General features: G+C 42.1%; 1 protein-coding gene and 1 non-coding gene across 26 annotated transcripts in view; one reads left to right on the top strand and one right to left on the bottom strand.

Moving 5' to 3' along the window:
* The first annotated feature begins 2,666 nt into the window (after window positions 1-2,666).
* Sufu (SUFU negative regulator of hedgehog signaling) overlaps window positions 2,667-22,592 on the top strand; it is a 112,730-nt gene continuing 92,804 nt past the window's right edge. For 8 of the 25 annotated variants that reach the window (XR_013424561.1, XR_013424548.1, XR_005728708.2 and 5 more), the window contains exons 1-2: window positions 2,669-3,069; window positions 8,164-8,298. Coding sequence is in view for 15 of the 25 variants with exons in the window: in XM_040273838.2 (XP_040129772.1) it covers window positions 2,888-3,069; window positions 8,164-8,298 (317 nt within the window). In the remaining 10 variants the exon portion in view is untranslated. Of the gene's footprint in view, window positions 3,070-8,162; window positions 8,299-22,592 lie in introns of those variants that run through there. The other 17 variants (XR_013424519.1, XR_005728706.2, XM_078018609.1 and 14 more) reach the window with 7 other exon arrangements.
* On the bottom strand, window positions 7,066-7,138 carry Trnaa-agc (transfer RNA alanine (anticodon AGC)). Its single transcript has one exon. It is a non-coding gene; the product is annotated as a tRNA-Ala (tRNA).

The raw sequence follows: 22,592 nt of genomic DNA, 5'->3' as shown, positions 1-22,592 counted from the left end.
AATCCCCAGCATGCATCGTTCCAGGGTTAGCGCTCCAGCTTGCGCTGGGGCCCCGCCTAGTTTAAGAGACTGAGTGTCGCATTTCCGAAGCACAGTGTCCTGGGCTTCGTAGTACCAATAGGTTAGAGAAATGAGGTAATGGTTGTGTTGCACTCCTGGATCTGTAGTCCCTTTGAAGGAGTTCACAATGCATGCTTAAGTATGTAGTCTTCTCGACTACATGCGTGTAGTTGGGTTTGGATTCTACAAATCAGTCTTAGCACTCCTCATCCACCCCTTTTTAAATAATCATTTTATTGTAAGGGGATTGAACTCAGGGGAACTTTACCACTGGGCTACAGCCTCAGTTCGCCCCAGCCCTCCGCTTTATTATTATTATTATTAATTATTATTATTGTGTGTGTGTGTGTGTGTGTGTGTGTGTGTGTGTGTGTGCTGGAGACTGAACCCAGGGCCTGTGCATGCAAGGCAAGCTCTCTATCAACTGAGCTATATCCCCAGCCCGTCCCCAGCTTTTTGAGACAGACTTTCCCTAAGTTGATTAGCGCCTCACTAAGTTGCTGAGCCTGGCCTCGAATTTGTGATCCTCCAGCCTCAGTCTCCGGAGTCGGTGGGATAACGGGTTCCCACTCCCCGCTCCTCATCCCTTCTTTTGGACAATTTTAGGTTTCTGTATTTTTATTTGGGTATATAAGTATATAACATCTCCTAGTGAAGTGGCACCCCCTTTCTCCACAGAAAAGCCCTCTTCACCATGGCTAATTTTAGGACTGTCAGCAAAAGAATCCACTATAGATAAACTTCCTATTTTCGCCTCACCCTGTTTACTTTGCCACTGGCAGAGAAGATACCAGCACTCCAGGTGCTGGACACCCCCTTATTAGTTTTCACAAACGTATCCAGTATAGTACTTTAAAGAAATATGCAAACAAGACCTCTGGCCTTGAGCTGGGCTTCACAGAGATGTCTACATTTTTAAGATAAGTTACAAATGTGCCCATGGTAACAGCTGGCAGGGGGAGGAAAGAAAGGGGAGGTAAAGCTCTTCCCTTCTCAGGTGTTGTCCTTGAAGAGTTAACTTGCCCAGAACAGTGAAAGCAAAAGCTGCTTTTATGTGAACTACTTCTGAGCCCCTCCCCTTACACACTGGGTATAAAACTCTGAAACTCCCTGAACTTGGGGTTCAGGGGATTGATTGATTACAGCAAAGGCTGTACCCTCTGAACCTGGCTGCAGCCAAATAAAACTGTTTCCTGCTATCTTCGGTACCTTGCCTCGTTTGCCCCTACAACACTAGTATCTTACACTCAAAGGAAATTCTAAGAAACAAACAAACACGGAGGAAAAACATATTCCTTAAACAAAGAAAAATATAGGGCATAAGAAAAAGAAAAAAAAAAAGAACATTATACATGTCACTTTTTTTCACACTTCTTCCTGAATAGGGGTACACTTTGTAACAGGCAAACATTGTCTGAGTTGTTGTTTTGTTTTAGTACCAAGGATTGAACTAAGGGGCACTAAACCACTGAAGCACATCTCCAGCCTTTTTTTTTTTATTTTTTGAGACAGAGCCTCTCTAAGTTGTTGAGGTTGGCTTTGAACTTGTCATCTTTCTGCCTTCTCCTCCCCAACGGCTGGGTTTACAGGCATATGTCATGGGGTTCGATTTTTATGTGTTTTGTCTTTTTTTTTTTTTTTTTTTTTTTTTTTTTTTTTTTTTGGTACCAGGGATTGAAAGTAGAGGGCACATTTTAATCACTGAGCCACATTCCCCAGCCATTTTTCATTTATGTATTTTAAAAACTTTTTAGAAATTTTTAGTTGTTGAGAGACCTATGTGGAGCTGAGAATTGACTCACACATGCCAGGCAAGCATGCTACTGCTGAGCCATAGCCCTAGCCACTTAGCTTTAAATTTTGAAACAGGGTCTTTTAAGTAGACCTTAAGGCAAATTGTTGAGGCTGGCTTTGAATTTGTGATCCTCCATGCCTCACTCTTCTGGAGTCGCAGGAATTACAGGGTGCACCACCAGCACGCACAGCTAGGGCTTGCATTTGAAACTACCGGTAGGATGACTAAAACATCGTCTAAGGGTTTGGAAACTACACCAATATCTCTTTAATTTTTATGAGTTGGATTGACCCTGATGGGTGAGAAAATGGAGGTGAAAAGAAGTTATGTGTCCAATGTTTTCAAAAGAGCCTACTTCATTTTTCTCTGGATTATTCTTCCTTTCAAGTTGCAGGGGTTCTTTTATCAGTAGCATTAGTGAATATTAAGCTTTATAATCTATAACAAGCCAAGGCCAGAGAGGCCCTAGGTATGATCCCCAGCATTGGGAAAAAAAAAATCTGTTAACACTAATGCCAAACGAACGAATGCACCAATCCATTTTAGATTTGTGTTTAAATTGTCAGCAGGCATGTCAGCAAAACAGTGACAAGCACTTTGTCGAAGCATTTCCCAGTGCTTTCGTGGGACCTTAGCACTTGTAAAAGATGCTTCATCCCTATTTAAACCAGGGTTCCTCCTAACACTAGGGGGAGACCAAGAGCCTTGGGATATAGGGATAGGGAGGCGGAGCTTGTTGTCAATTCACGCCTTCCCCACCTGTGATTGGCAAAAACATTAGCCAATAGGTTCCAGGACAGGGCGCGCCGCGCCCCGCCCCCTCGAGCTCCCTGCGGCCCCGAGGCACCCTCTGGCAGACTCCGAGGCGGCGAAAGCTTGGGCGGACTGTGCACGGTGCGCAGGCGCAGAGCTAGACCTCGCTGCAGCCCCCGTCGCCACCGGGAGTCGCACCCACCGAGTCAGCCCTCTGGCGGGTCAGTACGCTCGCCCTCCTCCGCCCTCCCAGGTTTCCACAGTGCCCTACGCACCCAGATGGCGGAGCTGCGGCCTAGCGGCGCCCCCGGCCCCACCGCGCCCCCGGCCCCTGGCCCTACTGCCCCTCCGGCCTTCGCCTCGCTCTTCCCCCCGGGACTGCACGCCATCTACGGAGAGTGCCGCCGCCTTTACCCTGACCAGCCGAACCCCCTCCAGGTTACCGCTATCGTCAAGTACTGGTATGCCCAGGGCCGCGGGGAGGACAGTGGCGGGCTGGGAAGGCTTAGAGCGCCGGGAGCGAAGTAATTTGCGGGAGTGGGAGGAGGTGGAGGGGAGGTGAATGGTTAAGGCACTTGGAAAGAGGGCTTCCTGCTGCGAGAGAATGAGTTAAGGCCGAAGTTAGGAATGGGGACAAAGGGGTTAACGGAACCTGTGGGTAGAGAAGGGTTAACCGAGATTAAGAGAACAGAGTGAGACCGGGGTGTGTGTGTTGGAGCAGAGGGGGAACGGTATGAGAGGGAATTGGAAACTTGGTGAAAGGAGGAGGCACCTTTAGGGGGTCATTAGTGGGCGAGGGGAAGCCAAGGGGGGCGGCTGAAGTGGGATGGGGGAGGCGAGGCGGGGCCTGGGGAGCATATTAGAGGGCTCTGGAGGAGGGAGGCTGGAGAAGCTCACACTGCATGGGCTAGGAGCGAGTCTGGGGGTCCTGGGACTGTCTTTGGGTTACAAGCGGAGCAAGATGAGAGCGCTGTTCTTGTAAGGAGATGAAGAGGAGGTCTCCTTTTGATACCTTCGGGATGAACTCCGGAGTCTATCAATGCAAAGCTGTTGCTTTTGAGTTTGATGGAGCAACTCTTCCTGATAAACTTTTTGCTTACTCTGCACAGTTTTCTTTCTCTCTGCAGAACTTCCTTTTGGCTTTGCAGCTCCTTTGCTTTGAGACGTTAGTTAGTTAATATCAGGAGCAGAGAGCCAGGGTTTAACTCAGGATTGAAGGAACCTCAGCTTCCCATTTCCAGTGGGAAGTAAATAATGGAGAGACCTGACTCGTGGGCAGGGAAGAAAGAAGTGCCGCGGGACATTAAACGGAGCTTCTTCTCCACAGTTTTAGAACTGAGGCAGCAGTTTCACTGGGAAGCCCAGGGTAACCTTCAAGTCACTCTGTTAAGGGCCATTTTGCTGATGGGCTGCTCTTGGGGTAGTTTACCATTGTTGCAATCTGTTTTTACTTCAGCCTTCAGACAAAACAGGTGTTATGAAGACTGAAAAACAGCCTGTCCTCTGGTCTTTGTGGACCAAAAGTTGACTGAGTACTGGTTGAATCTGTCCAAGACCACATTCATGCAGACACTGTTTTAAAAGTCCTCTTTCAGGGGGTACTAAAGGTCTTTCAGGCAGCTTCTTGGATGATGGCAGAGAGTAGACCTGATGGGAGAAGTGAATGTCTTTGTTGGCTACCTCTCCTTTTAGGACTGAGTCTTCTGCATGACCACCTCTTATTGCCTCTGGAGATGACAGTCATTAGGCTGTACAGGGCTCAGGTCATCAGAGAGAATGTGGAGAAGGCTGACAATGTGAAGGGCCTGGAAATCAGCCACCTGCTAAGGAGGAGCCATAGGGAGCACCCTTTTCTGTCCTGGTAGCCCAGAGGAAGTGTGGCGGGAAGACCAGTTCTCTCTGGCAAACTGTTCTTTAGGTGAGAGGAGTTTTTGAAGAGTGCTTCTGAATGGAAAGTAGCTCTTGCTATCTTAATCACCTGTTCTAATTGCACCTCTGTATCTAACTGTATTGTGATGAACTTGTCTGTGTCATGAGACAGGGCTGGCTCTGCATGTTTTTTGTTCGGGTCTCATTTGAGAGTGGGAAATCCTTACACAGGGCAACTGTTTTTATGTCCCTAAGTGGTCATCAGGGTTAGAGTTGTGTGTAAAAGGTATTGAAGCACCATGCAAAGAACTAAGAACAGTTAGTATTACTAATACAGCAGTATTTTTTTTAATATTTATTTATTAGTATTTGGCAGACACAACATCTTTGTTTGTATGTGGTGCTGAGGATCGAACCCGGGCCGCACGCACTCCAGACGAGCATGCTACCGCTTGAGCCACATCCCCAGCCCCAGCAGTATTTTTTTTTAATTTTTAATTTTAATTTTTATTTTTTTAAAAGGAGAAAGACACCGATTTCCTTCCCCTTAATTTTTTTTTAAAGAGAGAGTGAGATAGGAGAGAGAGAGAGAGAGAATTTTTTTTTTAAGAGAGAGTGAGAGAGGAGAGAGAGAGAGATAGAGAGAATTTTTAATATTTATTTTTTAGTTCTCGGCGAACACAACATCTTTGTTGGTATGTGGTGCTGAGGATCGAACCCGGGCCGCACGCATGCCAGGCGAGCGCGCTACCACTTGAGCCACATCCCCAGCCCGAGAGAGAGAATTTTTAATATTTATTTTTTAGTTCTCGGCGGACACAACATCTTTGTTGGTATATGGTGCTGAGGATCGAACCCGGGCCGCATGCATGCCAGGCGAGCGTGCTACCACCACTTGAGCCACATCCCCAGCCCTAATACAGCAGTATTTTTTTTTTTTTAAAAGAGAGAGTGAGAGAGGAGAGTGAGAGAGAGAGAATTTTTATTATTTATTTTCTAGTTCTCGGCGGACACAACATCTTTGTTGGTATGTGGTGCTGAGGATCGAACCCGGGCCGCACGCATGCCAGGCGAGCGCGCTACCGCTTGAGCCACATCCCCAGCCCCACAGCAGTATTTTTAATTCCTGCAGCAAGCTTTTTAGCCAGGCCATCTTTAGAGATGGGTCAGCATGCAATTTCAAATAAGGGGGATTGTGTAGCACTTTGTGAAATTAGAAATTCCACCTAGATGCAGAAAAAAAATCTGAGAATAGTTCAGTGTGTGGTTCTTTCTAAGATTCAGGGGGGAGGGGTGGAATTTACAAAATTAAGATACTGAAATTAATTCATATCCCTTATATTTCACATCATGCTCTTTAGCTCTTGTAGGAGGATGACTGACCCAGGCTGCCTGGGTCTGGCTATGGCTCAGGGTGCCTTGGAATTATTTTTACAGTAAAGGGATGGCTCTTTGGAAGTGGTCCCTGACCAACAGGGACATTTTGGTTGAAAACTGAGACTTTGATTAGCAAGTATCAAAGCAGAAAGGCAGAGCCTATGCCCTGGCTCCATGCCAATCTTGCAACTGCCTTGTGGAGAAAAGTCAGATGTTTGAGGAATTAAGGTGAAGAATACTCTGGGCCCCTGGATAATATCTGTTTCCAAGTGCAAAATTGATTGTTTTCCACATACTCACCTGAGTCTGAGTATTAGAATAGAACACTCATAGCTTGGCGATAGGGGCTAACTTTGTTGGGTACTTGGTCATTCCTTGACTCTTAGTAAACTTTTTCTTAATGTGACATCCTCCTGGGAAACTTGGTGGGCAGGAGTACTGCAGTGATGTGGCAGTTGGAGCAGGGAATAGTGAACACAGTTTCACTGCTTGTTGCTGGATGGTCCTAGGCTGTAGGAGGGGCACCAATGGGAATTTGCAGCAAGAAACTAGAGCAGATGTGGGACTTGTAGTCACTTCCATCTGTTCTGGGGTTCTGCAGCTGTAATGGGGTTCTTCCAGAGATATCTACCCTTTTCTTTCTTCCTTCCCCCTGCAAACTTTTCTAAACCCAGTCATGGAATTAGTCACATGAAATCCTAACTGAATGAGTAAGGAAAAGGGAAGATTTTTCCCTTTTCCTTACTCATTCAGTTGAGATTCTAAGCTATTCGCAATAACTTTCTTATAAGTTCTATAAATAACATCTTTCTTAGCAGAAAAAATGAGGATTTCTACAAAGGCAAATTATATCCTGACAAAGAGGATAAAACAGTACCTACTGTGTGTGTGTGTGTGCGCGCGCGTGTGTGCATGCTACTGGGTGTTGAACTCAGGGCTGTACTACTGAACTACATCCTCAGCCCAACCTACTGGTTTTAAATAGTGTAAAATTGCATGGTACTGGCACCCATAGTGGAATTACCTGCCTGTGTCTTCTGTTTGGTCATTAGTTTCCCTTCAACTAATACACCTGCAGAGTATACTCTATCAGAGTCCCAGGAGCCAGCAAGTTTTTGCAGCCCGTGGGATGGTCAGGTATTTTTTTTTTTTAAATATCTATTTTTTAGTTGTAGTTGGATACAATATCTTTAATTAATTTGTTTATTTTTATGTGGTGCTGAGGATTGAACCCAGGGCCTCGCCCATGCTAGGGGAGCGCTCTACCACTGAGCCACAACCCCAGCTCCCCCTCCCCCCCATGGTCAGGTATTTGAGGCAGCTCAAAAGCAGCATTTGTGGCTAAATGCAGACTTCCTTCTGCTGATGGTTTCCATTTAGTCAGTTTTTCAAGTCTACCAAGTGTCCCTGTCTATTCTGAAGATTTTTTTTTTAAAGCACTAATTATGCTACTAAAGGGAACCTTTATTGAATTAAATTCTCAGAGTGAAATAATGACTGAATCTCTTCCTCAATTACTTCTCTGTTGAAATTGTGAGAGAAATTTAATGTGGTCCTCAGGGCCCCAAGTCATTTAATGTCCCAGCTCTCTCTTTGAGACAGCAGTCTCCTGGGATTATCGGGATGCAGGCACTCACAGGGCTCAGCCTGCTTCTTCTGTAGTGCTCTGTGCAGAGCTGCCCTAGCCTAAGTTTGGCCTTTGTCACTTACAATGATAAAAGACCAGCTTTGGTCTATGGGGTGCAGGGCAGGGTGTGCTTGGACTAGAGGCTTTGGGTTTGTTTAGAACAAACTGTAATTAACATAGGGCACAATATAGTCTTTCAGGAATTAGCTGTCTAAGAGGCAGTACTGGAGCAGAGCCTCTGCTTCCAGGAACAATGCCCATTGGGGATGCTCCGGATGGTCATTCAACAGAGGCCAATTGATTGACTGATGTACCTCTTGCCTTGAAGCTTGGCATGTTTACAGGCACCATAGAAGAAGAGTTAATCCCTGCCAATCCCATTTGGGATCAGTAATTTGAAACAGGAGAAAACAAAATGGGCAACCACCCAGTCTGTTTTATTTCTAAAAGAGGCCCTGCCTGTTGGAGGTAAGAGAATAGAGCTTCATGTACATGGGGAATTGGGCAGCCTCAGCTGCTTATCCCTTGGTCTCATCCTCAGAGAGGTGTAGCCTCTCCTTAGTTATCTTTTGTCCCAGATTCCTCCAGGATGGGGCCTTTGAGTTGCAAAGCAGAGCCCCTCAGTTTGACATTGTCTGGTTTCCAGGATCATACTGACACCCCTGTCTTTTGTCTTTTTCAGGTTGGGTGGCCCAGACCCCTTGGACTATGTTAGCATGTACAGGAACATGGGGAGCCCTTCTGCCAACATTCCTGAGCATTGGCACTACATCAGCTTTGGCCTGAGTGATCTCTATGGTGACAACAGAGTCCATGAGTGAGTGTATCCCATCAGTCTACCCTCCACCTACCATTCCTTATCCTTGAGCCTTATTTCTGAAGTTTTCCTGAGAAGGGGTGATAATGTCAATCCTGTGAGGTTGACACTTCTCAGGCGGCACTTCTCTGCTTATATCTATTTGTGCTGTGGTGGTATAGGCTAGCACCTGAGCACTGCTCCTATGATGTAGGAAAGTATTGATGATGAGCAAGAGTTCCAAAACCATTAGGTTTTTCCAAGTTTGCTCTAGAGTTTGGGCTTTGAGGATAGGCAGCGTGGCTCTGACTCAAAACTTGGGCTGATGCCTCTGTTTTCTCCCACCCCGACGAGCTTAATATGAAAAATTTTAAACACAAAGCAAAATTGGATTTTGCAATAAGCACTCATATAGCCACAATCCAGATTCCACCATTAACCTTTTACTGTGTTTGCTTTTTTACAAATTTATTTATGTATCCCTTTATCCATCTTATTTACTTCATCTATTTATTTGTTTTCTGTGTTTTTTTGTTTTGTTTTGAGACAAGGTCTTGCTTTGTTTATTCAGGATGTGGGTTCAAGGGATTGTCCCACTTTAGCTTTCTAAGAAGTTGGACTATAAATGTGTGCCGTAGCACCCAGCTTTACCTACTTCCCTTATATTTTCATAATCTGTGCTTGGATTATCCACAGCATGTGTTTTCTCCTGGTCTGTTTCCAGTTGCCTTGCACACTTTTACATTGTACCTACCACCCTTCTTTCCCTTTATAATCAACTAATTTGTGTTTAAAGAAAGCAAACACATTTCATTTTAATTCCAAGTTAAATATAATCAAGTTAGTATTAAGTTCTGTAAAATAACAGCTGTAATTGGAATCATTATAAAAAGTAACAATACAGTCAGGTGTAGTGCACACACCTGTAATCCTTCACCTTGGAGGATTATGCAGGAAGATTGCAGGTTCAAGGCCAGCCTGGGCAATTTAGTGACACCATCTCTCAAGATAAAAAAATAAAAATAAAAAAAGCTCAATGGTGGCTACTAGGTTCAATCCTCAGTATTAAAAAAAAAGATAACATTTATTAAGTACTGTGATTAGGGGCTAGCTATTCTTCTAGTGACTTTATATGTTACTATTGAATTTAATTTTCAAGGAATAGAGGACTTAGCAGCCAAACTGTAAGATCGTTACAATATTGCAGTACTCAAATGGCACTGCCTTCTCTTTTTTTTTTGAGAGAATTTTTTAATATTTATTTTTTAGTTTTTGGCGGACACAACATCTTTGTTTGTATTTGGTGCTGAGGATCGAACCCGGGCCGCACGCATACCAGGCGAGCACGCTACCACTTGAGCCACATCCCCAGCCCTTGAATTTAATTTTCACATTAATACTATAAAACTGATAGATGGTTTGCACATAAAGAAACTGAGACACAAAGAAGTTCTTTTAACTGGAAGAGCCAGGACTTGAATGCAGGCAGTCTTGCTCTAGAATCCATATCTTGTTTTTTCTTTTTCTTTCTTTCTTTCTTTCTTTTTTTTTTTTTTTGTGAAGCTGGGGATCAAACCCATGGACTTGCATGTAGTAGGTAAGTGTGTGACCACTGAGCTACTTTCCTAGCCCTGAGAGTCCATATACTCTTCCCGCTGCCACTACCCCTAGTATTGAGTATTGAACCCAGGGGGTGCTTTACCACTAAGCCACATCCCAACCCTTTTTATTTTTATTTTTTAATTTTGAGACAGTATCTTACCAAATTGCTGAGCTGCCCTCAAACTTGTTATCCTCCTGCCTTAGCCTCCCAATTTGCTGGGATTGCAAGCATGTTTTACTGTATCTGGCTATTTTCTCCCTCTTATAGATGGAGAAACTGACTCTCTCTCAAAGTTTGAGCTTATAACCACTGGGCTATACCAACTCTGACTATAGGCCTAACCCTGTTATTAAGCTCAGAGGCCCAGGCCTTATTTCCTACTGATTACATGTTGGGAACAACATCTGGGTCTACCTTTTCAGCCTTCCAATGGATCCTTTGTAGTATCAGCAAAAGGCTTTGGGAACAGGGACTTGATCATCCCCGAATGGGAACCCTGCATTACAGTATTAATAATGGAGATAGAATAGTAAATAGGTGTGGTGAATAAAGAAACCATGCTGGATTTTAATTTATATTTTTAATAAGAACCCCAGAGACTTATTTAGTGTAGCTGGCCTGTACCTTTTTTTTTTTTTTTTTTTTTTGGTACTGGGGATTGAACTCAGGGGCACTTAACCATGGAACCACATACCCAGCCCTATTTTGTATTTTATTTAGAGACAGGGTCTCACTTAGTTACTTAGTGATTTGCTTTTGCTGAGACTGGCTTTGAACTTTCGATCCTCCTTTCTCAGCCTCCCAAGCTGCTGAGATTACAGGCATGGGCCACTGCATCCAGCGCCTGTACCTTTTGTTGACAGATTTATTCTGGTTAGAATACTATTTCCTATGTAGCTTAAAGATTCTTCCAGTCTACTTGCTTACTAGGTACTTGCCTAAGCCCCCTAAAACATGCTAAATGTAATAGAGAAATGTCCATATTTTGGTAGGGGCAACCTCTGAATTTGAAATAGGCTCTTCCTTACTGTTTTTCCTATTTTACTACTACTCCCTTAGATGTATATAATTTCCTTATGATGAAGTGCTCTGATATGCGTATGTCATTTATGACAAGAGTGAGCTCTATTTTTCAAGTCTAGTATTTTTTAGCATTACATCTGCCATTAGAAGGAAATGGAAGGAATGTCCTCAGATATTTACCTAGTTCCATTCTATGCTGTCAAAAGTGTCTTTATAATTGCCTTGTGCTGGTATGACTGGTTTCTTCTTGAAAATGCTAAATTTCTTGAAGAATTATTTGCTTTTCCAAACACTGCATGTGATGTGATCTCTTTAAAGTGGGTTAATGAAGCCAGGCATGGTGATGAACACCTCTAATCTCAGAGATTTGGAAGGCTGAGGCAGAAGAATCCCAAATTTAAGACCAGCCTGAGCAATTTAGCTATATGCTGTCTCAAAATAAAGAATAAAAAAAGGACTGGGGTGTAATTTTTGTGGGAAAGTGCCTCTGTTTTCAAACCCTAGTATCAAAAAAGAAAAAAAAGATACTGAATTCTCATTTAATATAGTACTTGAAGCTAAGGTCAGAAAGGTATTCTGCTACCCAGTGTAGGGGATAAGAGGTGCTGGATTGGAGTTATGATATCAGGATCTCTGACAACGTTCTTCTTCCATTGTCTTTTGTTTTCTCATTTAACAACAACAACAAATGTTGGGGGGGAGTGTTAGGTCATTTTTTCAGCAAATATTCATCAAGCACCTATTTTGTGTCAAAGAGCATCATAATAGATGTCTTATGGATAAAATAGCAAGATATAACTCCTGTCTCAAGGTGCTCACATTCTAGAGGAGAGGGAAATATAAAGAGATGGCTATTAATAAATGCTTAAATTCACAGGTGTAGAACTTGATCTGGGAACACAGTGGAGGGAGTGACTTTTAATCAGGTCACTGTGTTGGAAGAGGCTTCATGGTAGAGGTGGAAGAGAAATCTTGCAGGAAGGCCTGGAATGTGATCTGCAGCCTTTCCTTTCAGGGTACCAATACTGTTAGGACTGCAAATCTACCTGTTTTCAAAAATTCTAGTGCCACCATCACAGTTTTGCTACCTGTTACTTTTTATGCTGCTTTTAAATTGTCCTCTCCTTTTTTTTTTTTTTTAACTGATATAAATATATTTTCAGGGCTGGGGATGTGGCTCAAGCGGTAGCGCGCTCGCCTGGCATGCGTGCAGCCCGGGTTCGATCCTCAGCACCACATACCAACAAGGATGTTGTGTCCGCCGAGAACTAAAAAAAAAAAAAAAAAAAAAATTAAAAATTCTCTCTCTCTCTCTCTCTCCCCCCCACCTCTCTCACTCTCTTAAAAAAAAAAATTCTCTCTCTCTCCCCTCTCTCACTCTCTCTTTAAAAAAAAAATATATATATATATATATATATTTTCACTTTTATTTATTTATTATTGCAGTAGTGGGAATTGAACCCAGGAGTGCTACCACTGAGCTATATCCTCAGCTATCTATTTATTTATTTGTTTGTTTGATTGTTTTTGTGGTGCTGGGGATTGAACCCAGGACCTTGTGCATGCGAGGCAAGCACTCTACCAATGGAGCCATATCCCCAGCCCAATCCTCAACCCTTTAAAAACATTTTTTTTTTTAAATTTTATTTTGAGACAGGTTTTAGCTAAGTTGTCTAGGTTGGCCTCAAACTTGCAGTTCTCTTGCCTCAGCCTCCCAAGTTGCTGGGATTACAGGGATGCCTCACCACACCTAGCCATTTTTTTTTTTAAACTGACATAAATATACCTCTTTTTAAAAAATTTTTACTTTTTCCATATTTTCCATTAGTACATTGTAATTATACATTAGGATTCATTTTTTCCAGATATACCTTTTTTAAAAAAAAATATTTGAGCTGGGGCTACAGATGGACACAATATCTTTATTTATTTATTTTTATGTGGTACCAGGGCCTCATATGTACTAGGCAAGTGCTCTACCACTAAGCTACAGTGCCAGCCCCTCAGACTTTTAAAAGTTAAATTGTGCTGGATGTGGTAGCACATGCCTATAATCCCAGTAATGTAGGAGGATCACAAGTTGAGGCCAACCTCAGTGACTTAGTGAGGCCCTATCTCAAAGTAAAAAATATGAGGAGCTGGGGATGTGGCTCAGTTGACAAGCACCCCTGGGTTCAATTCCTGGTATCAAAAATAAATAAAGTTGGGGCTGGGGATGTGGCTCAAGCGGTAGCGCGCTCGCCTAGCATGCGTGCGGCCCGGGTTCGATCCTCAGCAGCACCACATACCAACAAAGATGTTGTGTCCGCCGAGAACTAAGAAAAAATAAATAAATGTTAAAATTCTCTCTCTCTCTCTGTCCCCCCCCTACTCTCTCTTTTTAAAAAATAAATAAATAAATAAATAAAGTTAAATTGCTACCCTGTGTGAAAATTAATATCACTTCCTGTAATTTAAGGTAATTATGGAAATAAACACAATGAAAACAAAGCAACATTTTTAAATCATAGCTTAATTCTGCCTGTTACAGAAGGTTCTAAGCCAGATTTCTGTTTATTCAAGAGATTAGCAAGTATGGAAAAGGTGTTAAAAAGACATTCTAGGGCTGGGGTTGTGGCTCAGAGGTGGAGCGCTTGCCTAGCATGCGTGAGGCCCTGGGTTCAATCCTTAGCAACATATAAAAATAAAACAAAGGTGTTGTGTCTACCTACATCTAAAAAATATAATAATAATATTTTTAAAAAAAGACATTCTAGCTGGTGCACCATAGTACAGTGGTGCACGCCTGTAATCCCAGTGGCTCAGGAGGCTGAGGCAGGATGATTGCAAGTTCAAAAGCAGCCTCAGCAAAAACAAGGTGTTAAACAACTCAGTGAGACCCTGTCTCTAAATAAAATACAAAATAGGCTGGTAAAGTGGCTCAGTGGTCAAGTGCCCCCAAATTTAATCCCTGGTAGCTACCCCCGCAAAAGAAAAGATATTTGGACACCAAATAGAGATCCCCTCCATAGGATCAGAAAAATTGAAAGACAACCGAAAAAGGAACTTTTTATTTTGTAAATTGATCTAAGTATTATTTGTTGTCATAGACAAGTTCCACACTTTGGAAACATTGATCTCGTGTATCTTCCTTAATTGTACACTTGAGAAAAGTATAGTAGCTTGCCAAAGGACATAGGCTGATTAATGAGAAGTTAAGATCAAAATAGGTTTTTCTCAAATCCCCACTGTTCTGTGTTATCTCTTGTGATTGGGAGATAGAAAGGAATGGGACATTGATTTTCTTTCTTTTTTTTTTTAACATTTAATTTTTTTTAGTTGTAGATGGACATGTACCTTTTTTTTTTTTGAGAGAGAGAGAATTTTTTAATATTTATTTTTTAGTTTTCGGCAGACACAACATCTTTGTATGTGGTGCTGAGGATCGAACCTGGGCCGCACGCATGCCAGGCGAGCGCGCTACCGCTTGAGCCACATCTCCAGCCTTGGATATGTATTTATTAATTTTTATGTAGTGCTGAGGACTGAACACAGTGCCTCACACATCTATGCAAGTGCTCTACCACTGAGCCATAATCCTAGCCCCATTGTTTTTCTTTAATAATATAAGCATGCCTTTTTTTTTTTTCTTTCCAAATAGGTTTTTGCTATCATCCAGGCTCTCTCTTTTTTTTTTTTTTTTTTTGGTTGTACTGCAGGTTAAACCCAGGGGTGCTCTACAACTGAGCTATATCCCCAGCCTTGTTTTTAAATTTATTTTCTATTTTTTTGGCATTGGAGATTGAACCCAGGGTACTTCACCTCTGAGCCACACCCCCAGACCTTTTTTTTATATTTTATTTAGAGATAGAGTCTAAGTTGATGGGGTCTCACCAAGTTACCGAGGCTGACCTCGAACTTTCAATCATCCTGCCTCAGGCTTCCCAAGTTGTGGAGTATACTGCAAGGTATACCCACTATACCCAGTTAGTGCTAAATTCTCTCTATATATATCATTTTATGTTTCCTCATAATAATTCTTACATGGGAAATTCTTATTACCTCTTGCCTATAGATAGATCAATTCAGAGAAGCTGTTGTACAGCTAGTAAATAAAAAGCCAGGTCTGGTGATCCCAAAACAAGGTTTCTTAGTTACAATACCATGTTGCCTTTCCATTTTACTCAGTTAATAGCATCCTCCTAGTAGGGTCTTTCTTTTTTTTCACAGCTTATTGAGTGTAGAAAGGCCAGAAGGTTTGCATTTTTTCTTGCTCAGGAAAGAGGTCCTGGTAACCCTAGGAAGGGTGAAGAGCAAACTGATTATGAGCTGTGGCTTGGCCATTTCCATTCAGGCTCTTTCCCTTTGCTCATTCTCTAAAGAAACAGGGCAAGACAGAATACAACAGTCACTAATATGCCATTATGTAAAAATGTGAGTATGTAACAGAAGTGAGTCTGTATTATGTATCTGGGGAGTTCAAAACCCAATTGAGTCGAATGTATGAAAGATGATATGTCTTGAGCTCTGTAATGTTTTGAACAACCAATAAAAAAAAAAAAAGAAAAAGAAACAGGGCAAGAGAGCACTTGGTTGGATCAAAAAGAGCCTTTTGGCTAGGCTCTGTGGCACACTTATGTAATCCCAATGATCGTGGTGGCTGAGGCAGGAGGATCTCAAGTTCAAGGCCAGCCTCAGCAACTTATCAAGACCTTGTCTCAAAAAATAAAAAAGGACTGGGGATGTAGCTTAGTGGTTAAGCACCCCTGGGTTCAAGTCCCAGTACAAAAAAAAAAAAATTTTTTTTTAAGTTAATTTATTTATTTACTTATTCATTTAGATACTAGGGATTATAAATTATTATTATTATTTTGAGTACTGAGGATCCTACCCAGGACCTCACACATGTAGGTACATACTCTACCACTGAGCTCTATTCCCAGGAGTGCTATAAATTTATTTTTTTGACTCATATGTAAAAATTATAATATATGGTATACATTATATATTGTGTAGTGTTTAAATCAGGTTAAATATATCTGTCTTCTCAGGCATTTATCATTTCTTTATGGTGAAAACATTTCAAAATCCTTTCTTATAGCTTTCTGAAATATATATTACAAATCACCCTAGTATATAGTGGCACACAGAACTTTTTGCTTTTACCTAACTACAACTTGGATCCCACTGATCAACCCCATCCCCATCCTTTCCCCAGCTGTTCTTCCAGGCCTGGGTAACCACCCTTCTTTTAATTTCTTTGAGTGGATCAGGTCTGGAAGAGGCTATTTCTGAAGTTAGAGAGATGGCACAGGTTCTGGCTCAGGGTAGCCATAGGGAAGAGCAGATGGCTTTTCTAGGAAGCCAGAGGCTACCCACAACTGATTTCAGTGCTTTACTGACCTGACCAAGTCCTTCAACTTGGTAGATGCCAGACAGCTGAGCCTCAGCTGCCAAGTGCTGGTTGGAAGCCTGCAGTTCTGGCCTTTCCTTTATGACCAGGCAGCCGTGGATAGAATATGGGGATCCATGAGGATGCAGAAGAAATGGCTTCAGTGCCCTTCTCTGTGGATTTCTGGCTGCCCTTGCTATAGCCAGTAGCTCTGACTAAACAAAAACCATACAGGGCTCCTAACCAAGGCACAGGAGACTGGCTAATTGGAAAGTGTGTTTGTGAATTCAGGCTGACTTCCTTGGTGGGATTCCACTGGAGCAGGTCATCTGTTGTACAAATCAGGGTAGTTCCAAAGACAGTATTTTTTGTGGAGTTGGCCCAAATGCTGCACATGGGTAAAGGCCACACCTGACCATATGAGATCTAGGCCCTGCCCCACAAATACTGCCTTGTTGGTAGGCATGCTCAATGGAGTTTGAAGTTGTTCTGAGTCTCTTGGGGGCTGGAACTGCTGCTGGTCAGCTTACTGTGGCTGTTTCCATTCTGTTGGTGGAGATTCTCCTTTTCCCTTCCTGTTCTTCCTAGCTGGGCTCTGCACTACATAAGTTATTTATTAAAACACTGGACAGAGATTAACTTTTTTACTTGTTTAGTGTGGCCTTGGTCCCTTACAGTTGAGAAATGCTAATTTTCCCTCCTCGAAGTTTCGTTTGTAGGAACTTTTTAACATACTATTTCATCCCCTAGGGTTTTCAATAGAAATTCTGCTTTTACCATAAATATCTATTTGAGAGCTTGGCTCGTTTGTCCTCCCTCCCTCCCTCCCTCCCTTCCCCCGCTCTCTATTTTTTGGTGGGGGGATGTACTGAAGATTGAACCCAGAAGTGTTTAACCACTGAGCCACATCCCCAGCCCCTTTTATTTTTTGAGACAGAGTCTCACTAAATTGCTAAAGCTGGTCTTGAACCTGCAATCCTCCTGCCTCAGCCTCCTGAGTCAATAGGATTACAAGCATGCACCATAGTACCCCACAGATCTTTCTTCTCTTTGGGCCTGTGGTTTCCTCCCAGCTATCACTGGAGCGCCTTACTAAGCCACCTACAGATGTCAGGTCCCAGTGTTTCTGGCTGGGTTCAGCAGGCTCGAGAAGCCTTGGTTCCTCTGTCTTTCTGCTCAGAGGTGTTTAGTTTCAGGATGACTTTATCAAATACTGGTGTTCTCTGCTAAGGACATGGATCTGGGCCACATAAAAAGAGTGGGATACTGTTGATCTTAGCCCAGAAGGGGTAGAGACTAGCAGGGTCTCTGAAGCTCTCCCTGATGGCAAAACTACCACTCTGGGTTGGATTTCAGCCCCTAGGTCTTTGAACTTAAAATGTTAAGGAGAATTCATTTTTTTCATAGCCACAGGAAGACCTAAGACATTGTGGGGGCTCTGGCAGATCTGTGTGGGTGTGTGACTTTGTCCTTTATAAAACATTTCATTTGCAGCATGAATTTTCTTATCCTTTTGGATTCCAAATTCTCCAATATAAAGACTCTCAGTGCTAAGGGACAGTTAGAAAGAGTCTCTAGTGGGCTTAGTCTGACTCACTTAAGAAAAAGTCCAAGAGGCCTAGGATTAGGGAGTGAATGCCAGGCCAGAGTAGTGTCAGAGAAATTTCTTTTTCCTCCTTGAAGAGATTTGGAAGCATTTATGGGCTTCCCATGGTCTGATCTTTCAATCCCAGGATTTTTCCCAGTTTGACCCACCTTTCTGGGCTCCCATTTTCTAGGTCATGACTTTTTCTACATGGAATGGTGGGTGACCTTCATACCTACCACGTTCAGAGTCTGGGCTCACCAGAATCTTCCTTTTCCAGCATTCTGATTCAGAAGTCCCAACTCTAGCCTTTGCCCTTTGACTCCTAAATACATTCCTATATCCTGCCTTTGAGGTATCTAATTCTACTTAATTTTCTATTTCAGGACCTCAGTTCTAATCTCTGAATGTGTTCTCTCTGACAAGAGCACTCCAGACATTTCTCTCTGAGGGATGATCTCCTCACTCCTTCAAATAACTTTGCAGCTTGCTGGCTTCCCTGCTATCTAGGATAGCAGTACACCCACCAACAAAGCTATGTTGAATCCTTGTACAGGCAGAACAGCAGACAAGATGATGTGTTTGTGTAAGGGTACAGTGGAAAATCTCTCCAAACCACTGACCTTAAAAATCCTAGCATTGTTTTGATATTGGATGGTATAGTCCCAGGAAGGAAGAAGACAATGAGGGTTAAGCCCTGGGAGCAGCTTTTGGTTTTGCCTGTTTCCCTGGGCTATAGAGAGAAGATAGGGCTATCTTCTCTCGCCCTAGGATCTCCAGTGCTTCAAGAAACTTAAAACATGTAGTGATAGTGGAACACACAGCCCTTATTTTATACAGGGTACTATTCTAAGAGCTTAAATAAATTAACTCATTTAATTCTCAGAATAACTATGAAGTTGGATTTATTCTCCTTAATTTTTAGGTAAGGACACTGAAGTGCTAAGATATTAGGGAACATATCCACCCAGTAAGTAAACACTGGAACTGGGATATAAACCCAGGCAATCTGGATTCTCCACCCTCTTCAGAGAGAACACTGGAGAACTCTATTAAAATTATGCACCTAAGTTAAAGTTATCTTGGTTTAGTGGTATGATCATAACTGAGTAGAGTTAACCAGGAACTCTACGTCGAAGCAACTTTGTAGAGAAGACAGTGTCCTGCAGCGTAATAGCAAGATGTCACAACTGGACAGTAGGTAACAGAATCCTGTCATCTCTCAAGTTAAGGCTTCTGCAAACTTAACTGAAGTTATTTTCAAAAAGTAGCCAGTAAGCCAGGCGCCATGGTGCACCTATAATCCCAGCTACTGGGTAGCCTGAGGCAGGAGAATCTCAAGTTTGAGGCCAACCTCGGCAGTGTGGCAAGACACTGCCTTAAAGTGAAAAATAAAAGGCCTGGGGTTGTAGCTCGGTGGTGTACCCTTGGGTTCAATCCTCAATTAAAAAAAAAGTTATCAGTAAAATCTATAATTTTTTTTTGTTTTTGTTTTTGATTTTGATTTTTTTGTGATGCTGGGAGTGGAACCCAGGGCCTCATGTATGCAAGACAAGTGGTCTACCACTGAGCTGTACCTACCTGCAGCTCTTTAAAAGTGCAAGGGTGATTTTTGCTGGCTTTAATGACAGATTCACATGATCATGTTTCTTGTGGTCAGGAATGTGCCCAGAATTCCAGAAGCCAGGAACATATCTTGGCTAGGATTGCAGGGCATCAGGTCATTCTCTCTCAGGCCAGGTATAGACATAGGGAACTTTTCCAGGCTGGAGTATGTCATAAACATCTAGCTAATTAGGGGTCTGCTGTGCCAATCTGGGAAGAATTTTTTTTTTAATATTTATTTTTTTTAGATTTTGGCGGATACAACATCTTTGTTTGTATGTGGTGCTGAGGATCAAACCTGGGCCGCATGCATGCCGCTTGAGCCACATCCCCAGCCCCAAGAATTTCTTTTTTTTTTTTTTAAAAGAGAGAGAGAGAGAGAGAATATGAATTTTTTTTAAAAAAAATATTTATTTTTTAGTTTTCGGCGGACACAACATCCTTGTTTGTATGTGGTGCTGAGGATTGAACCCGGGCCTCACACATGCCAGGCAAGCGCACTACTTGAGCCACATCCCCAGCCCCCCCAAGAATTTTTAATCTTACATAAAAATACCCAGGAGAGGATATTTTTCCTTTGTTCTTTTTTTAAAATACTTTTTTCTAATTGTTGATGGACCTTTATTTTACTTATTTATATGTGGTTCTGAGGATCGAAACCAGTGCCTCATTCATGCTAGGCAAATGCTCTACCACTGAGCTACCTCAGCCCTTCCTTTGTTCTTATATCAATGCTGATGGTAATTTGTGTGTGTGTATGTTGCTGGGGATTGAACCAAGGGTCTTGTGCATGCAAGACAAACACTCTGCCAATTGAGCTATACCTCCAGCACCCCCCATCTTCTTTTCTTACATTTTAATTCCTGTTTTTTGTTTTCGGTGGTGCTGGGGATCAAACCCAGGGCCTCATGCATGCTAAGGCAAGTGCTATACTGCTAAGACACATCCCCAGCTTCCTTGCATTTTAATTCCTTTAACATTTTATTTTTAATTCATATTTTTATTTTGGTACTGGTGATTGAACCCAGGAGTGCTTTACCACTGAGCTACATCCCAGCCTGTTTCTAATTTTATTTTGAGACAGGGTCTTACTAAGTTGCTGAGACCGATCTCAGATTTGCAATTCTCCTGCTTCAAACTCCTGGGTAGCTAGGATTATAGGTGTGTGCCACTGCACCCAGTTTAACAATTTATTTTTAAAAGCAGTTTTAGATTTATAAAAAATTGAATAGACAGGTTAGGAATGTAGCTAGAGCACGTGATTAGCATTCTGAGACCCTGGGTTTGATCCTGAGCACTAACCAAAAAAAAAAATTCTCTTTTGAGAAGATGATACAGAGTTCCTATGTCTCTTCCTCTCTTCTCTGCTGATAGTTTCCTATTTTAACATTTTGTTTTAGTGTGATACATTTGGAAACAATATTGATACATTATTATTGACTAAACTCCATAGTTTACATTAGGGTTCTCTGTGTTGTGCAGTTCTTTAGGTTTTGACAAATGCATATCAAGTATCTACTCTCATAGTACCATACATAATAGTTTTATGATCTCTGAAAGTTCTCAGTGCTCATTCATCCTCCCTAAGCCCTAGAAACCATTAAGTATTTTTTATTGTCTTTGCAGTTTTGCCTTTTCCAAAATGTCATATTGTTGGAATCATATGGCATGTAGCCTTCTCAGAATGACTGCTTTCACTAAGCAGTGTGCATTTAAGGTTCCTCGATACATATTTGTATCTTGAGAGCTCACTTCCTTTTATCATTAAATAATATTCTATTGTGTGGATGTACCTCAGTTTATTATTTATTTGATACTGGAGATTAAACCCAGGAGTGTTTAACAATTGAGCCACATCCCCACCCCATTTTATATTTTATTTTGAGACAAGGTCTTGCTAAGTGGTTTAGGGCTTTGCTGAGTTGATGAGGCTGGCTTTGAACTTCTGATTCTCCTTCCTCAGCCTCTGGAGTCTCTGGGATCTAATGACGTGTGCTATTGAGCATCTTTTTGTGTGCTCTATTATCATCTCTGCGTTTGTGTGTGTTAGACTGGTAGTTGAACCCAGGGGAGCTCTACCATTGAGCTGTATCCCCAGCCCTTTTCATTTTTTAAATTTTGAGATAGAGTTTCACTAAATTGCCCAGGTTGGCCTTGAATTTGCAGCCCTCTTCCTTAACCTCCTGAGTTGCTGGGATTATAGGCACGTGCTGCTCCACCCAACTGTGTATCTTTTGTGACATCTCTTTGTTTTTGTTCCTACCTTTCTCCCATTTCCCACTCTACCTCTCCATTTTCTCACCTCATGAGTTTAGACAATGGGATTCAGACAGACTTGTTTGGTCACTCCCCCCCCCCCTTTCTCTGTAGTTTTATTTTCTTCTTTATCTCTTTAACTCAACTAGAATTCTATTTTGAATAGTATGATTACATTGTTTTAATTTTTTTAATTTGTTCTAATTTTATACATGGCAGTAGAATGCATTTTGACACATTGTACACAAATGGAGAACACAACTTTTTCCTCCAGCTGAACATGGTATAGAGTCACATAAGTAGTGTAATCATACAGGTATATAGGGTAATAATGTCCATCTCATTCCACCGTCCTTCCCATCCCCTTCCCCTTTGGTCAGTTCTTAAACCATTAAGTCAGTCAGTTCTCCTGAATAGGTGCTGGGCCCACCTCTGAATTTCTCAAACCCAGTTGTAGTTTGTTGTGTGTGTGTTGCTGGGGATTGAACCAAGGGCCTTGTGCATGTAAGACAAACACTCTGCCAATTGAGCTATACCCCCAGCACCCCCTGGATCATGATTTATATATCTTACTTTCTCGATTGATGTTGTCTTCTGTAAAGTATGGTTGATACTGAGAACTGCAATCATAATCCCAAGGTTTGAAATTGATTGTGTCCATAATATAAACTATATAGAAAAACTGGTATACAGACTTGTTCACTCAGACCTCATTAGACTTAACCTTTGCTTAAGTGAGAATGAGTGTACTATATTCCTCTGAGGCCCCAGTGAGACCTCAAACGCCCTGTCTTAGTTTAACCAACATGAAGACAAAATCTCTAACCCTTCTAGCCTGACTTTTTCCTTTTATATTCATTATTATTGCCCAA

Source organism: Ictidomys tridecemlineatus, chromosome 1 (assembly GCF_052094955.1).
Source record: "Ictidomys tridecemlineatus isolate mIctTri1 chromosome 1, mIctTri1.hap1, whole genome shotgun sequence".
Classification (NCBI taxonomy): domain Eukaryota; kingdom Metazoa; phylum Chordata; class Mammalia; order Rodentia; family Sciuridae; genus Ictidomys; species Ictidomys tridecemlineatus.
Note: the sequence above shows the minus strand (reverse complement) of the source record. Positions and strands in the feature narration are given on the sequence as shown.